The sequence below is a fragment of the Parasteatoda tepidariorum genome, chromosome 10 (assembly GCF_043381705.1).
Source record: "Parasteatoda tepidariorum isolate YZ-2023 chromosome 10, CAS_Ptep_4.0, whole genome shotgun sequence".
Classification (NCBI taxonomy): Eukaryota; Metazoa; Arthropoda; class Arachnida; order Araneae; family Theridiidae; genus Parasteatoda; species Parasteatoda tepidariorum.
Genome location: NC_092213.1, coordinates 80850314 through 80870288, shown reverse-complemented (window position 1 = coordinate 80870288; position 19975 = coordinate 80850314). Strand labels below are relative to the sequence as shown.

Below are 19975 nucleotides of genomic sequence, written 5' to 3'. Positions count from 1 at the left end.
ATACACAGATATTGCTGTTTCGTCCAATTATGTACCGAGCTGTGATCAGTTAGAAAAGTTGAATCCGTTCACTGAGATTCTACAATTTTCAAACGAAAATTGATACCCATCTAATAGTTTACATATTATGCTTTGCACTTTAAAGGTTTTTACCGTTTTATACAGAATGTTTTGAGGAAACTTTTCAGAATAGTTCATAGTACCGCAGAAAATTTTCGTAAACAGCAAAATAAGAATTTTATTAGTACGCACTGAGAATGTTGAAAACAATTATCCATTAAAACAAATAAAATTTTAGTTAACTTGCTATTAAATAGTCTTACAAAACTCTTTTGAGGTATGCTTTAAAAATTATTCATATACATATTGTATAGATCTAGTTTTAGTTAATTAGAAGAGAGAACAATGTTTCTGTATAAAATTAACTTCAAAGGACTTTAAGTGATTTTTTAACTGTTGGTTTGCATTGTCTTATTGCTTTTATAGAAAAAACAAATATTTTAAGGGTTTTTCTTCTTTGATTCGAGATGATGATGGCTGAAGTTAAAGCTTTGGAACATCCCACTCTTAAAGTTCCGTATGAAGTGTTGAATAAAAAGTTTCGGACTGCTCAAAAAACAATAGATAGAGAGGTTTCCCACGTTCAAAGTGCCGCTGCTGAGTTAGAAAAAGGCTTAACCAAAAAATCCCCCAATGTTCAAGAAATCAATGTTTTACTCGGAGGTGTTGTTGAAAAGTTGAATATCTTAAAGCGGAAGCTTGTCAACAGTCAAACGGAAGGTAGTATAAGCGAAGAGCTTGAAGCAGCTTCAGTCTGTAAACGTAGATTGGATCATCTGAAACAGCATGGCAGTTCTCAAGATTCAGCTGTTGCCCAGTGGAAAAAGAAGCGACTAGATCGAATGTTGGTGGATCACTTTTTGAGATGTGGCTATTATAATACCGCCCTGAAGCTGGCTAAGCACTCTAACATCGAAGATTTGACAAACATCAATCTGTTTTTGATATCTAAAGATGTAGAAGAATCTCTACTCAGACACGAAACAGCAAACTGCTTGAATTGGTGTTACGACAACAAATCCAAGTTGAGGAAATTAAAAAGCTCGTTGGAATTCAATCTGCGACAACAAGAGTTTATCGAGCTCGTCCGCCAAGGAATGAGGGTGGAAGCGATCAAGCATGCTCGTAAATATTTTTCGAACATCGAAGAGGATCATCTGAAAGAGGTTCAGCACGTGATGGGTTTATTAGCCTTTCCTTTGTACACTCAGGTTCATCCTTACAAAGATTATTTTGATGAAGGCCGTTGGAATAAGTTAGTTCTGCAGTTTCGACAAGATAACTTCAAACTCTATCAGTTGAGTAACGTGTCCGTTTTTTCGGTGTCTCTCCAAGCTGGTTTGTCCGCTTTAAAGACTCCTATCTGTTATAAGTCGGAGGGAGAGAGGAATCCCGATTGTCCAGTCTGTGGTGCGGCCTTAAATACTTTAGCCCAAAATTTACCATATTCCCATTGCTCACAATCACGATTAGTCTGCTATATTTCTGGAGAGCCTTTAAATGAGCATAATCATCCTCTTATGCTGCCCAATGGATATGTTTATGGTGAATTATCCCTGAAACTAATGGCGGCAGAAAATAACGGCAAAGTAACCTGTCCTCGTACTAAGGAAATATTTGACATCAAAGAAGCTGAAAAGATTTTTGTTATGTAATTAGTTCTGTATAATAAAAACACATAGACCTATCACATAAATTTTTTTTATTGTTTGGTTTGGGATTTTAAGTATTGAAATTTTTTTAAATTATTGAGGTTTGGTTTTCCATATTATGATCAACATTAAAATTGCTAAGTCATGATTTCCAGGCAGTGGTTCACAAGAAATTAAAAGAAGAAAAAGAAACATCTAAGAGGGATTTCAACTTGAAGGGTAAAACTCGTAGCCACCCCTGGGCAAATCTAAATTTTTTTTAGAAAAATTAGCTAATCAAATTAATTCTGCACCTTGGCAATAGCAGTTGCGCGACAGATCACACTATGAAGATATCCCTAATGTGAAAAACAGTTCTAATTTCTGAGCTGTTTTTAAAGTATGAAATTAAATAAAGCTTTTTTACTATTATCAAAATAATAAATGCACAGTGAATTCAAATTTGTTTTTGCATTATTAATGTTTAGTTTCATTATTTTCACTAAAATAGAATGTTAAATTAAAAATAAGTATAAAATATTGCGTTCTAATATTCTTTTGTCGTGAAAACTTATTTTTCTTTTACATATTTGGACCACTTTCTTTTACATTTTTTTATTATAATAATTATGAACACTGACTTTAATTTGCTTTAAAATTTCAAGGAAGAATTTTCGGTAAAAGTTCTATTGCGAAAAAAAAAAAATCTGTTGGTTGGTCACTTATAATCCTAATATTTAGGCATTAATAAACTTTCAATTAATGAGAACTTTTATTTCAAAGGATTTATTTTTTGAGATTTGATTATGTTAATTACCTGATTTCTCTGTAGATTAAACCGAATAAGAACTTAAATGAAACCGATTAAGAAAAAATTTATAATTTGAAAGAAATATCCCTAAATGGGATGAAAATTTTATTAGGTACTAACTACATTTTTTCAAAATAAAATATTTTTTTCTTTCATAAGTACATCAATATATGTTTTATCAAACTCTGACAAAATAAACTTTTGATGTAGAATATATATATTTTTTTTTACTTAAATATCATTTCAAGGTCTAATTTTGCTTGTTATTTAATCCTACAAGCTTTATATACTGAATAAAGTTTTAGTGAATTACTTGTTAAATATATATATTTATTCAATGTGTATCTAATTTTATGTATACTATGTAATTAATAATAAAATGTTTATTGACATTGCTTCTGTTTCTTTTATTTTTTAGGTAAGTTCATAGTAAATACTTATTCTAAAAGAGGCTGTCCTCATAGGTTGCTGTATGTAATTAAGGTATATATATATGACTTGTATATTCATTTATTTATTATCATTATTATTTACAAGTAAAGGAACGAACATAAAATTGAAATTTTTCTGTTACCTGGGATCTTATGATCAGAGCTTTGGCGTGAGTCACTTTATCTTGAAAAATAGTGACTTTTATTCATTATTTTAAAGGCTTAGTCACTTGTCTCTTTTTTTTATTTTTTATATATTTGCTTTTCACAGGTCCCCCCCTCCCCCCGCCTTTTCTTCAAATAAAACAAAATTATTACAATTCCCCCTTTATTAAACCTAAAACAGGGGTCTGTCCAGACATTTTGTAAAAGGTCCTGTTTTTGTAAAATTGTGAAAAAAGCTATTCATAATTTGTGAATAAGCATTAATTCACATTCTTTCTACCAGGGTCCTGCTTTTGTGAATTTGTGCAAATAGGGTCCTGTTATTGCAAAAATTGCTAAAATCCTTTTTCAATAAGTTTTTAAATTGTAAATCGCTACAATATTCTGCTCAATAATTGCCGCTACTAAATTAGAGATGCAGCATACAAATATTTGGTATTTAGCCTATACTGCTCAGCGCAGAATATTCATTTCGGATGAATAATGGAAACAAAATCACTCGCGTTTTTAATTATTTCAATTGACATATTTTAAATAACACAACTTAGTAATGTATCACTTTTAATGTGTTATGCGTTAAGTAAACTTAAATTTATCATATTTTATTTAAAAGATTGCCAGAAATAAATTTTTATTTATATAATATTCTATTAATTAATTTTATGAATAAATATAAATTGATCAATTATTTATTTACAAAAAAAACTTATGATTTAATATTAATAAGAATGTGCACATGATGTTTGTAATAGTAGAAATATTTTTTTGGAATTGAAACTTAGGGAAAATTAGTTTGTTTCGAACAGTCTTTCTCTTCCCCCCCCCCCGGAAGGGTTTATTCGATGAACAAAAATTTAATGAAGATAAACAAGTTTGTGAAGGGTTCGATTAAAAGATAAATTAATTCGTAAAGGGTCCGTTGACGGACCCAAAATCCTTCTAAACAGACCCCTGCAAAATATCAGGGTTCACCTGATCTAGTAAAGAACGACTGACCCAAATGCTTGGGGCATAGAAAAGGATTGAATATATGATGAAAAATGGAGAACTTTCACATGAATACCTCTTGAAATGCAAGAGAGACAAATGCAGAAGGATTTTATTAATCATCTATTTTAACTTTTTATTTCCGTATATGTTGTGGAGCTGCCAGGACATGAAATTTTGCGTGTATCTCTTTGAATTGGATTTTCTTTTTCTATAGGATTTATATGCATTTTAAAACTGCTTAATTTTGCATTACAAAAATTTAGCAATCTTAAATGTTCTTATTTTACATTTAAATGGCTTTAAAAGTCATTACTTTTTCTTCAAAAGTAAAAGCGTTAATAAAATTTTTATATTATTTTATTTATTATTACTTTTTTTCCTTTGAAATCATATTTTTTTCTTTAAACTAGGTCTTGTTACATCTTGCTTATTTGAGTAATCTCTTTTTGACACGTAATTTTATTTTTGTTGTCGATAGTTATTTAGAATTTTTTCAGCCATTTCTATGTGGTTTTTCAAATTGTGTTGTTTTTATACTATGTTACGACACAACACACGAATTTCAGGTTGAAGTACAGCTATTTGTTAAAGTATGTGCGATTTATTAAAGTAAAGTGTGTGTTTTTTCAAGTATAATTTACATGCATACTTATATATACTAAATACAAATGTTAGATATAGTACAAACTAAAATATATATATATATAGCTTTGTTATTGCCAAATAAAGTAATAAAAAATGGTTTGAGAACAACTATTTCAGTCATATTCTTGTCTTCTAGATGTACAGTGAAGCCTCTGTGTAGCGACCTCCACTAATTACGACCACTTTTGGGGGTTGGGAATTTTTTTCCTTAGACTTTGTATTGGAGAAAACCTTTTGGGAGAAACAATTAAAACCTCTCCCATCGACCAAGTAAACTTGCACACCAAATGCGGAAAAGGTCGAATAAAGAAACACAAAAATTAAAATAATATTAAAAAACAAATAACATGGTACATAGCTTTTTTTAAAAGTGCTTGAAGGTGCTTATTTTCGTTTTTTGAAAGGTGCCTTTTTCATAGGGTGTTTTTAAAAAGTGCTTTCTGTTTTAAAAATGAGACTTTTTTTTCTTACTGTGTCAATTTTCACCACGTATTATGCAAAAGCGGTGTTTTCACATTGTTCTATTCAACGTTTTCAAAATTTATTCCACCACAATCCATTTCGCCGTGCCGTCGGTTCATAACATACAATAGAGCCAATCATGTTACATGTTTGATGAAATACTTGGGAGTGAGATTCGGAGCTGGGTTCGGTGAGATTCTTTCACTTTCGTGTACAACTCAACTGAATTTTGCAAGATATTCTTAATTTCCAGCTTCAATTGCCCCCCCCCCCTCTGAAATCAAACCCAAAAATATCTCGATATTTTAATGGTGGCTAAGATAATCAAGAAAAAGAATTCTTTGTCAGAAACTAGTTATTTTATCATGATCATATAAAGTCTTTAAAAATTATTTTTCATTTTGTTAAGGTATGTAGTGCTTAAAAAGTACTTTAAAGGTGCTTATTTTTTCTTAAGAAATTTGGCTACGCACCCTGAATAAGTAGATTCAAATGTATTGAAAGTATTTGTGAGTAACTCTTATTAAGAAAGCTCTTTTTGATGATCTCTGTAAAAGATAGACAACCTCATGTTACACTTAGAGAGCATTAAAGACTAAGCTATCGATGATTTAGTTTTAGAGTTAAATTATAAATAAACACATAATTTTATTTGAAGTTAATGAATGGACTTTCTGAAAGCATTGTATATAATCATGAGATAAAATGCTCTTATCTTTTCGGACAAATGGGATGTTCATTTTTATTTTTCAATGTATGAGTCTTTTCTATGTCTTAAAATGCACAAAAAATGATCAACTTTTATCTTTATTATACATTTTTTGTATTTAAATTGAAGAAAAAGAGATAATGAATTTGAAGCATTTGTTTTCTTTGCTATTCAGCATTAGTTGTTCATTCCAAGTATATTATTAAAATTTTAATATACATGCAGAAATGCTCATTAAATTTAATTAATAGTTATGTACAAATAAACAACAAATATCAACAACATCTATTCTAACTCCAATAATTTTATTATATGTTCACTATGTAATTCAATCTTTCTTTTTTTTTTAATAATCAAAATTTTTACCTAATAAAATACAAATTTAAAAAATAAGCGCAGTTTTGGTTCACATCAAAATGTAAAATATTAACTTAATACCAAGCATCATGTTAATTTCGCTAAACTAAAAATTTAAAATATCAGAAAGTCAATATTTATTTCTTTTTATTGAAATATTTAAACATAACCAAGTTTTTCTGCTTTTAGTCCATAAGCGATTTCACAGTTCAACTGAATTAATCAAAAATTAGAATGTCTAGTCTAGTCTAGCTGTCATAATAGCAGCAGTGAAAATTATGTTTTTCTGCTAAACTTTGAGTTCAATATTCCAAAATTTTTCTTCAAATGTGGATATTTTTTGCAAAAGGTACCAATTGTAGTGTGACCAGTTTTGTCTATAATAGAAACATTAAAATAAAATGGAGATATTTTGGTCTTATCTTTTACAATAATCATTACAGAAAATTTTTTGTTTAACTAAAAAATTTATTTCCACGTTCTTGATCTAAAAATATAATTCATTTTGAAATATTGTATCTGTATAATATATATTCATTGATGTATTTTAACAAACCCTGAAGGGGTTTATCAGAATTGCTGAAAATTTTCAGTGCCTAATATTTCTGCAGAACACAGTTTCTTTTCTTTTTAATTACAATAACCTTTTCCAAAATATTTTAGGAAAATTAAAGTTTATTTTGTTAAAATGTTCTCTTTAACAGAGAAAAAATATTATTTGATTTTTGAATAAATCTTGAATAGGCTTGTCGCTTTTAACTCCTTCATATTTTTTTATTGAAAAATCGCATGATGCATTTAAAGTGAAATTTGGTTGGGGTTAAATTCATGCACTGACTTTTGATTCTATAATATTACCCAGCTTTGCAACTCAATTGCTTAATCCTCAAGCATCAAGCATGGACGTACATGTCACTTTGTGTCTTCTCATTCATTAATTTTCTGCAGTGCATTAAAGAATTAAAAGAAAAATCATATTTTATATTAAAATACTGTAGGCTCTCAACTATATAGTCTTGTTCAGCTGTTCCTTTTTTCGCTAAGTTTTTCCAGCAGTTGAAATCTGTATAGTTAGCCCAATATAGCTCACACAAGAGCACATTGATTCTCCTAATATCTTGTGTAGAATATATACAGGGAATTTTTTTTCTTCCAGATTTGAGTGGCAACTCTGTGTACCTAATTAAAACTACTTCCTAATCATTAATAAATTTCACAAATATTAACAATTATCACTCTAAAGGGTCAAACTACATTTTTTACGAGATTTGGCACTCAGCAGGCTGATAAAAGTGGGTTGGTAGCAGATGAATGCTTTAGCATTGTTCCTCTTCCTTCTCATCCCACAAGGACTGATCCAACAGTCGTCATTTTTACTTGGCCTAATAGTCTAGAATTTACTCTAATTAAATTCACATTAAATGAATGTACTTAAGAAATTAATTAACTAATTTATTAATATTTAAAGTGTTTTTTTGCTTGGGAGCCATAAAGGCAGAGTAGCTAGTGCTCTGAGCTGTCACTGTGTAGAATTTGAACATTTTCCTACCCAGGTTCAGATGGAAAAGTGCCAGCTTGGCTGGGGAATAATGGTGCACAATGCTGATGCCTTGAAATTGAGCCATTAGTCTTGAGACTGAGGAACCTTAACTTCCACAACTGTGGATCTTGCGAAATTCGTATGAACCAGCAATCGCTGGGATTCGAACTCGTTTCACCTCATTGAAAGGGAAACGCTCTATCCCCTGAGCCATCACAGCTCATCCCCAGTCATTAGAAAACAGGAAGGTTACTATCATGTTCGCCACTCCAGAAACATTTCAAGACTGAACTTGTTTTTAGCCTGGTTGGTAGGGCACTGGGCCCACGTCCAAGAGGTCGTGGGTTCGATCTCCTCCGACCGAAGTGAAAGGATGACTGATGTACGTTAAATCTGTCTGGCAACAAAGTTCTTCATGTTCCCATTACAAATCAAACCTCTGGGGGTTCTGATCCAGGAGTTTCCTTGTCTTCTGGATTGGGTTCAAAATTGCAAGGCTACGGAGTTGAACATTAGTAGCCGTAAACCCAATATTGGGTCGGCTTTTCGACGATGGTTGTTAAATAAATTTTTTAAAAAACCACATTCACCATCAATTAGCTGTGTATGAGTACTGCAAGCTTTAATTAGTGTCATTTTATAGAATTGTGACAAGTTATTGCTTTAATAAGAATTACTTATGTTTTTTGTTTCAACTTTCAGCTCACCACCATGTCACTTTTCTGCAATTTGGCTAAAAACCTATATGGAGCATGCTTAAGCAATTCAGTAAAAAGTACTTTTGGCTTGAATCTCAGCAAACTCTCCTACGAGTCTCCTTTAATGAGCTATGCTGTTATTAACGTCCGTTACAAGCATCACAATGATCGAGTATTTAGGAAGATAAGGGGAGGTGGACGCCCTCTTCCACAAGGTGTTATTCCACCAGAGCCTAAAAAGTATGGGTGGAGACCAGTGTATCCTGAAGATGGCGAGTACACGACACGACCTCTCCCCATTATAAAAATGGGAGGTAGAGATCCGGAGACTGGTAAGTCTTAATTTTTTATAAAATGCTGCAGGGAAATTCAATGGGATTGTCATTCAAATGAGGAAAAATTCAAAATAAAATTTTTTTAACAAACAAGGTGTTGTTTTAAAGGTACAGGGTGAGTAGTGTATTTAAAAAGTGCTGAAAGGTGTCTATTTTTGATTTATGTTTTTTAAAAGCCCTTAAAGGTGCTTTTTTTATTCAGTGTTTGTAAAAAGTGCTTAATTTTCTATCTTTTAAAAAGAGATTTTTTCTTTGCCTTATCTATTGTTCTAAATTACAAAAAATGTATTATTTTCACAATTTTCTCAGCAATATTTATCAGAAATTAGTTCTATCATCATGATTATGTGAAGTTTTTGAAAATGTTATTGAATTTTACTGAGTTTATATTTATAAATTAAGTACTTTAAATGATAGAAAAAATAATTTTTATTACTGCACAGATCCTAATTATGAATTTTTTTTTGGAAGGTGATTAAAAATATTTTTTGGGTGTTTGAAAAGTACTTAAAATTTGCTTATTTTTTTATTGAATAACTGGCTATGCACCCTGAGGTAAGAAGTAAAAAGTTTTAGAAATATTAACTCTTAATTTGATAAAGTTATTTCACAATTAGTTACAGGCTTTTGAATGAATTTCAATATCTATCACGCTTAGTCTTATTTTTATTTATTTTCAATTTGACATTTACTGTATATTTTTCAAAAGTAGTTGTTTTGAATTGACGCGCAGTGCCTGAGTGGGAGCGCTTCGCACTCTCGTGTTACAGGTCCTCAGTTGGATCCTCAGGCCAGGCAAGGTTGACTATGCCTTTCATCTCTTCAGTGCTTCGATAAAATGAGTACGTAGCCTACTTTGAGGCTAAACAATGAAGGTTCCGCGTTCGGCTGACACCCACCTGGAGCATCTGCTTTTAAACCCCACAGCCTGAGGTCAAGAAAACTGAGATGGACACAGTAGGCTTTGGCCCTCTATGGGCAGTCACGCCACTGAGTTTAGTTGTTTTGGATAGCAGCTAGAGATCATCAAATTTACTGACAAATAAAACAATCTCATCTGCAAAATCCAGATCTTCTAATGTGCTAAAGTGCCATCAAATTCCTCTTTTTTCTTTGGATTGTATTTTTCAATTCCTACTATTAGTTCACACTCTCCCGATATCTTGTTCAAATTTTCAATCGTTAATAAAATACTTTTTAGTCATTCACTCAAGTTCAAATACATTTTCTTGATGACACTTGATGTAAATATATTTTTTTGTCAAATATTAATTCATTCATTAAATAGGGATGGGCGAAAAACGGAATGGAATTTTCTGATTGGTTAAGTGTTAATCAATTGTTTTAAATTTTACTATAAGCGATTCAGATTTTCACATACTATAAAAATAACATCAGTGATGATTTCTAACTTATAGCTCTGTTTGAACAAAAAAAACTTTATTGCACACATTTAAATATTTTATGTTCTCTGTGTCAAATAAATTCAATAAAGAACATTGCGTGATATCATGTGGGATCCGCGTCGCTAAATTTATACTTTTATAGTTAACCATGTGCCTTTTTTTCCCCCAATTCCTACTATTAGTTCATACTCTCCCTATATATATATTTATATATCTTGTTCAAATTTTAAATCGTTCATAAAATACTTTTTATTCATCAATTCAAGTTCCAATACATTTTTTAAAACTTGTAGTAGATGACACTTGATGTTAATACATTTTTTTTCAAATATTAATTCATTCATAAGTTAATTTTAGTTTTATATGAGAGAAAAAATTTAATTAATTAATAAAAAGTAACTAAAATAAATAAAAAAATTTTGACCAAAGTAGGAATCGACTTAATTTTTTTTTTTTATATTACTTGTTAATTATCCAATCAATTATAGGTAATTATGAACAATAACCCTGAGATCACACAACCCTGTTTGACCCCAGTCTCAATAGTAAAGGGCTCTGTCAAGCTTCTATTCACCTTAGCATAACTCTTTGAATTTCTGTAGGGCTCTTTAATGATATTTATAAATATATTTTCAATAAAAAACGGAAAAAGGCTTTTTTTTATATTTGAAATATTTTACTTAAAATCAATTTTTTTATTTAAAATTTTGAAATGGATTTTTTTTATTTAAATAAGTTTTTTTTTAATACATTTACCAATCACGACTTTGGTAAAATGTATAAGCACTGCTTTTGTTCAAAAACAATAAAACATACATAGTTAAAATTAATTAAAAAGGTTAAAATTATTTATTATACAATTATTACAAACTAATCACTAAAAAATTAAAATCATAGTTATTTTTATTCAACCTCTACTCTGAACACCCTCATGAATTTATGGAGACCAAGGCTCAGTTTGTTTGTTAAATATTAAATGAAGAATAAATTAATTTAGATCAGGAAATTTAAAAAAAAATCACTTATCTTGGCAAAACAAGACTTTTTACTTCGTTTTTATATACACAAACAAAATATTAGGTTTAAGAAAACTGATATTTCAATAAACATAAAACTAAGTATGAAAAAAATTTAAACCCATGCGTTCATGCAATAGCAAATTATTTTACATGCAGCGAAATGAAAATTTACTTAAATGCTTTCACTTTTAGCCTTTTTTTTTCCTTATTTGAACATCAAATAACAATTTACATATATTTGCCTCTAATCATTTCTCTAGATAAAATCTTCAATATCAATAACGATATTAAAATCAGACTATATAATAAATTAGAATAAAATAGAATTTAATAATTCATATTAAAAAATATTTCTGACTTAGATTCATTAAGAAAAAAAAAATCAAGTGATTTAAATCATTCAAACCTTACATTTAATTTAAAAAAAATTTAATTTCTCTTAATATGACCCCTGATAATGAGCACCTAATTTCAATTGCATAAATTATGAAATAATTGTTGCATTTATATTTCAGGTAAAGTTGTAGTGAGAACAATCGGTGGAGGCCACAAGAAAAAATTTCGTTGGGTGGACTTTAAACGAGAAGCACGCCCTGACGGTGGCGTCTTGGAAGAGAGGGTACTGATGGTCAGATACGATCCATGTAGAACAGCCCGTATAGCCCTGGTTGCTACTGAAGACCACAAAAGGTGGATAATTGCTTCTGAGTTTACTAAAGTGGGTGATATCATCAGGACATCAGGCGAAATTCCTCGCATACCTAGTTTGTATTTGTCTTAGTTTCTTTCGAATTTATCTTTAATTTTTAGTACATTAATGGGTACAATACCCTACCTATTTAGAAATAAAAATTATTATTACCTATGCCAAAACCAAAACTATTCCAAGTGATTTTTTCTCGTAACCATGGTACCCGCCACGACATAAGACTGATGTCTGGAGGAGTTCTCCTAAAAGCTGCACTATAGACAGATTGCCACTTTTTAAACACAGAGTGCTCAAAAATGTTTCTGTTTTTAATTATGTGGTTCCTCCCAACCGCATTACAATTAAAAAAGTCCCAATTTAATAATTCAATTTTTGGTTAACATTTTAAACTTTTCCTGTATTTGTATATTTAAATTAAATAATGTTTTCTTTAAAAAAAATTAATAAAATAACTAATAATTAATAAAATATTTAATAAAATAACCAATAATTTAATTATGTGGTACCTCCCAACCACATTACATTAAAAAAATTCCTGATTTAATAATTCAATTTTTGGTTAACATTTTAAACTATTCCTCTATTTGTATGTTTAAATTAAATAATTATGTTTTGTTTGAAAAAATTTAATAAAATAAGGGAAAGGTTTTATATTCAGCATTTTAATAAAAGCTCCGGTAGTTGCGTATCATTAATATTTTTAGTAGCTTAGTTTTATGCTTTTTGGATTATTCTCCTATATTCTAATATGATGTATTATGTTACTGTGTACAACTAGGGAAATAACCAAATACGAAACCCACAAGAATATCAACTATTGTGAGTATCACCTCTGTAATATGAACACTTCTTTAGTTTTAACTTGCAACTGAGCAGCACAAATATAACAAACAGCTATTGTCACTTTTGTTTCATTATAAATTTACTTAATTAAAAAATTTATCTCCTCACAACTGAGGCTATTATTCTAGCTGACTAAACACCAAATAAAAAATCAATGTTACTCTACGATTATTAATTTTATTTGTAGTCTATGAATTGAAAACTTAGGGGATATGCATATATTAAATGAAAAGAGAAAATTAAGCTTTGTTGACTGTACATGAGCTGCAAGTACATAGATCCCTTAATGTAAGAAAACAGAAAAGAATGATTATATAAATACACAAAGCTTGAAATTAATTTTGATCAAAACCCGCTAAAATATGACTAGAACCACCATAAAATAATTTTAAATGGTCTCCCTAACCATCAATTAATGTAAAAAGACTTATGGTTTTATGTTTTAGTCTTTGTAGTTGTTACAAAATAACACATTTCACATTCTGTAATATCATTCTGTTGCAGGTCTCTCGGATCAGTGTCTAAATTTTCTTAATCTCTACTCGTATATATTAAAGTCTTAATTAATGTTTACAATCTTAGCAGACGTTTTCCACAAATAGTTTCTCTACAATTATCATTTACTGTATATTTTGTAACAGGGGTCTGTCCAGGGTACATTTACTACCATTTAGCGGTATCTTCACAAATTCAACTTTAAGAAAAACGGTACTTTTAAAAAAGCAAGTTCTCATGCAAACCCATTCTCGTTGCAATCTATGGAAAAATGGAGCTTTTCCCCCAGCTGTCTTTTACGAAAAGGTAGCACGTGTTTGGTCAGTTAGTGCAATGCGGGAAACCTTTTTTTAAAATGAAAAGACGAGGCTCCCCCTCTTTAAACTGTGCAGAAAGTCGAACATAATCTTAAATAATTATTGGAAATTTATTATTTATGAAATATTTTTTTCTCTGTTAAACTTTTTTCTGTATGACCTAGTACTATTAAATGCATGTTTTTATTAAATTCAAGTGGAAATTTAACTATGGACAATGATTTTTATGTATTTTTAAATTTGGATAAAATTTTAAGCCCAAAATTTTACAATAGCAAAATTATTTTTGAATAATATATAGAAATTTACCAGTCATAAATGATTTTTATTAGTAGTGAAAATTTTTGAAAATATTTTCTTACTTTACCATATTTTTGTGTTGATTTTTTAATTTCCACTAATTATGTCTAAATTTTCATAAAATAGGTACCTCTCAAAAAAACCTAAACAGACCCGTGTGAAATTCTAGTTCTTATTTATGAGAACAGAAATTTTAATTAACAAACAATAAAAGTAAATTTTCTTTCATAAAATATTCATCCATACATAGTATTTACTTCTTATTTTACAGTTTGTCCTGTAGATGGGGATGCCTATCCTATTGGTGCTCTTCCCATCAGTACAATGGTTCACTGCATCGAAACAACCCCAGGATCCGGAGCCATCTTCTGCAGAGCCGCCGGTTCGTCTGCTCAATTGGTCAAGAAAGTGGACAACAAGTGCATCATTCAGCTTCCTCATAAACGCCAAGTCTGTCTGGATGAAAAATGTATGGTGGTTGTGGGAAGGGTTTCTAATCCAAATCACGGTAGTATACCGATCGGTAGTCCCAACCGCATGAGGTGGCTGGGAAAGAGACCTCGTTCTGGACTTTGGCACAGAAAAGACGGGTATTGTGGACGGAAAGTACGCCCACCTAAAAGTATGCTTGACATGCTAGCACCCACAGAAAAGAAAACTGAGTTTTATAATTTAACTTTTAAGGAATAATTTATTTTATTCCATGCATAAATAAACAGATTATCTGTGTTCTACTTTCCATGTTTCATTTTTGCATTTCTTTAAAAACATGTGTAAAATATGTTAGTAAATGACAATACTGTATTTTATATTAAATATGTTTATTTAATGGGAAAAATGTTACATAAATCCATGATTTGTACAATTATTTTCTTTCAAATTGTGAAGTAAAAGTACTTCAGAATCAGCACTCAAATACATTTTAATCTTCAGGCATTCATTGACATAAATTTATTGACCCTGAAAGAAATAAGTGTTTACTACTTACATGGCATGGATAATTATTATATGTATAGAAAGAAAAACAAAACTTTCGAATCTTAAAGCAGTTTGAAACGAAGGCAAAAATGAATTGAACTGAAACTTTGTGACATTAGTTGGATCCTCACGTTTTTTTTTTTTCAAGGCACCCCTATTCTACTAATATCTTTCTGAAAGATACTTTTAATAATAATAAATTTACATGTTACTTAAATTTAAAGTAACAGAAAAGTTGTGCTTACAAAAAAAAAAATCGATAAAATAAAATTATATATATTAGCAATATTCTTACATTTTGTAAATCATCGCATAAATAAGAATAATAAAATCATGAGCATTTCTTTCCTTTCCTTTCTCAAAAAAAGCCTTTTATGAATATAATTATGTAGAGAAAAAATATCTTTCAATCATTTTTGCAGAGAAGAAATTTTTACTCCGTTGTTTTTCATTCTTCTCAAATAAGGATTGAAAAATCACGAAAATTTCTTTTCTTTCCGATGAGCGATAAAGGCATCGTTTTAGTATAATTTTAGAGAAGAAAAAAAAATTTCTGCAGAAAAGAAAGCCTGGTTGGTAGGGCACTCAGCCCATGTACAGGAGGTTGTGGATTCGATCTCTGCCGGCCAAAGACTCCCCGTGTAGTAAATGGTGACTGATGCACATTAAATCCGTTGGGTCACAAAGTCCTGCATGTTGCATAACAAATCATACCTCTGGGGGTATTGATCCAGGAGTTTATCTTCTATTTTTGTATATATTCTTGCCTTCTAGATTGGTTTAAAATTACAAGGCTACGGAGTTGAACATTAGTTGTCGTAAATTGGGTCGGGTGTTCAACTACGGTTATAAAATAAAACATGATTTAGGGTTTGGGTACAATAGACCTCTGGTCGATGTGCCCTGCTCTTAAGAGCTGCCCAACTTCTAAGTCTAATGTTTTTTTAATAAGAGGAACTGGAATGGACACACTGCATCAGAAAGGTTTAAGGAGTTGATTTAGACATTTTTTTAATAATAAAAAAAATTATGTTAATAGTTACCCTTTATAATGTGACATCAAACTGTTTTATTTTTGTTAATGACTTAGCCAGCATGGCTGCCACATCTCTTGCATTCCTTAACTCTGCTTCTGCAAACTTTTCTAAACTTTCTTGGAACATGCTTATCCTTTGTCTGTGGAATTTTTTAATCTATACAAATATAGGATAAAAAAAAAGAATACTTTAACCTTTTAACAGTGACATATTTCAGGAAAATGAACCGAAATTGAAACTTTTTTTGACTGTTTAATTTTGTTCTTCATATTATTGTAAAAGTTAGAAAATGGTTTTTTATTACAAAAATATAATTTTAAATGCAATGAGTACTGTATTTATAATTTTTACATGCATATAAAAAAGTAATGGATTACACACACCTCTTATTCAATTAGAGCAAATTAAACAAAATTTTGAAGTTGAATATAAGTAGTATAATATAAAAACACAACAATATGATTTTCATTACATAAATTTTACAAATCTTGTTTGTGTCTGTTTAGTTGAGCAGCTGACAACATCCACATTTTTCCCTCCCTCCACTGAAGTCTTAATCGGTGAAAAACTAGGACCACTAATGCCATCTATTAGGAAGATAGTGAATTAAGTATCCTAATGTAGAAACGAACTCAGCTCCGGCTTCACAAATGCAACATAGCAGTTGTCGGAACTGGATTCGGGCGCCACTGGCAAGGGTTAATTGTAATTTAGATTTTTTTTAAAGATCTAGGAATTTTTGTTTCGAATTAAAAATTAGTAAGAAACAATTTTTAATCTCTATCTATTAAACAGAAATTTAACAAAAGTTACAAAATATCAACAAATCTTTATTACAGTTAAATATTTTTGTGTTCATAGTGTCTATGTACTCATAGCAAACTGAAATTACAAGTCCTATATTTTCAGTAGATTAATGTTTTTATAATTATATTTAATAACTGGTCATGTATGTTAATACAGTCAAACCTCGATATCTCGAACTTGAAGGGAGAGGAGAAAAAATCTGAGATACCGAAAATTCGAATTATCGAAAATCGCATGCTATTGATGGTAGAATAAAGAAAAATGCTCTTTACATACCTTATTTACTATTCCATATTTATTCTAAAAGCACTTTTTACACTTTCATTTAAAAAAAAGATTCAATTGCTGTTTGCTTTAAAGATGTGTAAGAAAGGTTGTCTGTAACACTTTCTAAGTGGACTATAGCTTTAAATGTCTCCTCTGACATATTTGGCTGCCTTACAGTGTTCACTGCAGAAAGTGCATGTGTTTTAGTAACATTGGGCAGTAAATCTTCGATTTCCTCATCCTATTCTTCTTATAGTTCACAAGAAGCTTTCGTTTGACCGATCATATCATTGTCATCCCACTGACCACACACTGTTACTGCATCATCTACGTTTACCAAGTCATGAAATTCCATGTCATCGAGTTTCATGAGCCCGGTCAATCTGTCCCAATCATTTTCGGTGTAGTTTTCAGCAGAATTAACGATATTGATTGTTTGACTACTTTCGTGATCCTTAATGAATCCAGCCTTCTTGAAGCCATTCATTATTGTATAGAAAGACGCATCATTCCATGCCACTGATGTCTTTATGTCCATTTTTTTTAAAAAGTTTATCATTATGAGAATTGGTTTTCTATTCTTAAAATTTTTCATTTTTTTGGAATATTTTTTTATTTTCAAAAAAAAAAAAATCTACACTATTTATGGAGAAAAAAAAATTCAAGTTATCGAGGGATTAGAAAAAAAATTCGTGAAATCAAGTTTTTTTTAACATTGAGTTTATAGGAATTTTGAAGGGAATTTTCTTTTCTTCAAGATATCGAAAAAATCGTGAAATCGAGGTTCGACTGTATATATTAATAATGAATGTTAGTGTACAACTACTGCAATTTTAAAAAAAATGCTTGGCTGAGGCATTCAATTGAACCATAGGTCATCCAGTTTAAGAGACCTCTAACCAGTGGTCCGATGTGGCATGCTACAAGTAAGGAAACTACTTTAGTTGCTTTTTTCTGTAGTTTGTAGTGTAATGCACTACATTTTAAAAGAAGTTGTATAGTGAGTGGAACAGAAAAAAACCCCCGTAGTTTATAGCGTTTCCTAGCAACGTGGCTTTTAATGTTAGTAAAATTAATTTTAAAAAAACGCAGAAAATTTCTTGAATCTGATTGGTGCAAATCCATCACATGCCCGGCAACGTATGCAATGAGAATGCTTCTGTTGGCAAACATCTGATGTTCAGAAAAATCAGTGTAAAATAGATCTAGTTGTTCTTGAGGAATCGAATTTTTAATATCTTGACATTTGATTTCACAGGAACTATAAAGCATACTTTTGTATCTGATTTTGTAACTTAAAATATCGTCAGCATTAAAAACTAATAAAGAACTTTGACAAATTCTTATTCTTAAAATATAATAAGAGAAAGAATAAAGTGTAACTTCAAAATGAGGAAACTTAACAAAACATTTCTAATTAGCTGACTTCCCCCCCCCCCTAAAAAAAGTTAACATTTTACATGACAAAAATTATTGTAAAATATCTTTCACATACTTAAATTATAAATGATAATACAAAGTAAGCTTAGAGTTACAGTTAACATTAAAATAAATCTAAAAATCTCTCTAATATAATCTTTCATAATCATCATCACACTACTTTATAATAAGATTTCCAAAATATATATATTGAAAAAATTTCTAGTCCCCCTAAACCTTTTTTCNCCAGATTGCGGCTACCCCCTATATTTTGAAGGTTAGGAATCCAAATATGTAAAAAAAAATACATGTTTATTCAGAGAAAGTACGTTTTTGTGTCAGATTTCGTAACTTAATTAATAGTTAGCACTAATTAATTAGCATATTTGAGGTCACCCCCGGGAACCATTAAGATTGACACTTAGATCGTGAAAATCCGATCATTATAACAAAAGTTATTCAGGGTGATATCTTTTTTTTTTTGCTGACTGTACTCATAGCAAATTGAAATTACAAGTCCTATATTTCCAGTAGATTAATGTTTTTATATTTATTTACTGGTCATGCATGTTAATATATATTAATAATGAATGCTAGTGTACAATTACTGCAATTTAAAAAAAAATTATTGGCTGAGGCGTTCAATTGAACCATAGGTCATCCAGTTTAAGAGACCTCTATCCAGTGGTCCGAAGTGGCGTGCTACAAGTAAGGAAACTACTTTAGTCGCTTTTTTCTGTAGTTTGTAGTGTAGTGCACTACTTCTTAAAAGAAGTTGTATAGTGAGTGGAACGGAAAAAAAACAGTAGTTTATATCGTTGCCTATCAACGTGGTTTTTAATGTTAGTTAAATTAATAAAAAATTTTGAATCTGATTGGTGCAAATCCATCACATGCCCGGCAACGTATGCAATGAGAATGTTTCTGTTGGCAAACATCTGATGTTCAGAAAAATCAGTGTGAAATCGATCTAGTTGTTCTTGAGGAATCGAATTTTTAATATCTTGACATTTTTAACATTTGATTTCACAGGAACTATAAAGCATACTTTTGTGTCTGATTTTGTAATTTAAAATATCGTCAGCATTTAAAAAATAATAAAGAACTTTGACAAATTCTTATTCTTAAAATATAATAAGAGAAAAAATAAAGTGTAGCTGCAAAATGAGCAAACTTAACAAAACATTTCTAATTAGCTAACTTCCCCCCCCCCTAAAAAAAGTTAACATTTTTACATGACAAAAATTATTGTAAAATATCTTTCACATACTTTAATTATAAATGATAATACAAAGTAAGCTTAGAGTTACAGTTAACAATAAAATAAATCTAAAAATCTCTCTAATATTATCTTTCATAATCATCATCACACCACTTTATAAAAAGATCTCCAAAATATATATTGAAAAAATTTCTAGTCCCCCTAAACCTTTTTTCAAAGCAAATATCACAATCAAAACTCAGTCTTTTGAATGCTATCATAGGATTGAAGAAAACAAAGTTTTCATTGATAAAAATAAAGTTCTCTTAATTACACATTAATT

The 19975-nt window shown here is 30.1% G+C and overlaps 3 protein-coding genes across 5 annotated transcripts in view; 2 read left to right on the top strand and 1 right to left on the bottom strand.

Moving 5' to 3' along the window:
• Window positions 1-47: 47 nt before the first annotated feature.
• Window positions 48-14761, top strand: LOC107441444 (mitochondrial ribosomal protein L2). Of its 2 annotated transcripts, XM_016054707.4 has the most exons (5): window positions 48-337; window positions 2921-2985; window positions 8504-8831; window positions 11775-12023; window positions 14195-14761. In XM_016054707.4, the coding sequence occupies exons 3-5, from the start codon at window positions 8513-8515 to the stop codon at window positions 14611-14613; spliced, it is 987 nt and encodes a 328-aa protein (XP_015910193.1). In that variant the 5' UTR covers window positions 48-337; window positions 2921-2985; window positions 8504-8512; the 3' UTR covers window positions 14614-14761. The 2 variants fall into 2 exon arrangements, with proteins under 2 accessions (XP_015910193.1, XP_015910192.1); XM_016054706.3 differs by lacking the exon at window positions 2921-2985 and having other exon boundaries at window positions 174-337.
• On the top strand, window positions 360-2897 carry LOC107441443 (E3 ubiquitin-protein transferase Katazuke). The gene has a single exon (XM_016054705.3). It carries the CDS (start codon window positions 528-530, stop codon window positions 1713-1715), a length of 1188 nt encoding a protein of 395 aa, XP_015910191.1. The 5' UTR covers window positions 360-527; the 3' UTR covers window positions 1716-2897.
• The window catches only part of LOC107441438 (sorting nexin-5), a 32742-nt gene continuing 27494 nt past the window's right edge, over window positions 14728-19975 (bottom strand). For both annotated transcript variants that reach the window (XM_043038825.2, XM_043038824.2), the window contains exons 14-15: window positions 15945-16094; window positions 14728-14883 (exon numbers count right to left, since the gene is read on the bottom strand). In XM_043038825.2, the coding sequence (XP_042894759.1) occupies window positions 15948-16094 (147 nt within the window). In that variant the 3' untranslated portion in view covers window positions 14728-14883; window positions 15945-15947. The remainder of the gene's footprint in view (window positions 14884-15944; window positions 16095-19975) is intronic.

Bases quoted from the DNA above. Each gene is read 5' to 3' on its own strand.
- LOC107441443 (XM_016054705.3), top strand. From the start codon at position 528: ATGATGATGGCTGAAGTTAAAGCTTTGGAACATCCCACTCTTAAAGTT.
- LOC107441444 (XM_016054707.4), top strand. From the start codon at position 8,513: ATGTCACTTTTCTGCAATTTGGCTAAAAACCTATATGGAGCATGCTTA. The intron at 8,832-11,774 runs GTAAGTCTTAAT...TTTATATTTCAG, and splicing joins AGGTAGAGATCCGGAGACTG to GTAAAGTTGTAGTGAGAACA. The intron at 12,024-14,194 runs GTTTGTATTTGT...CTTATTTTACAG, and splicing joins CGAAATTCCTCGCATACCTA to TTTGTCCTGTAGATGGGGAT.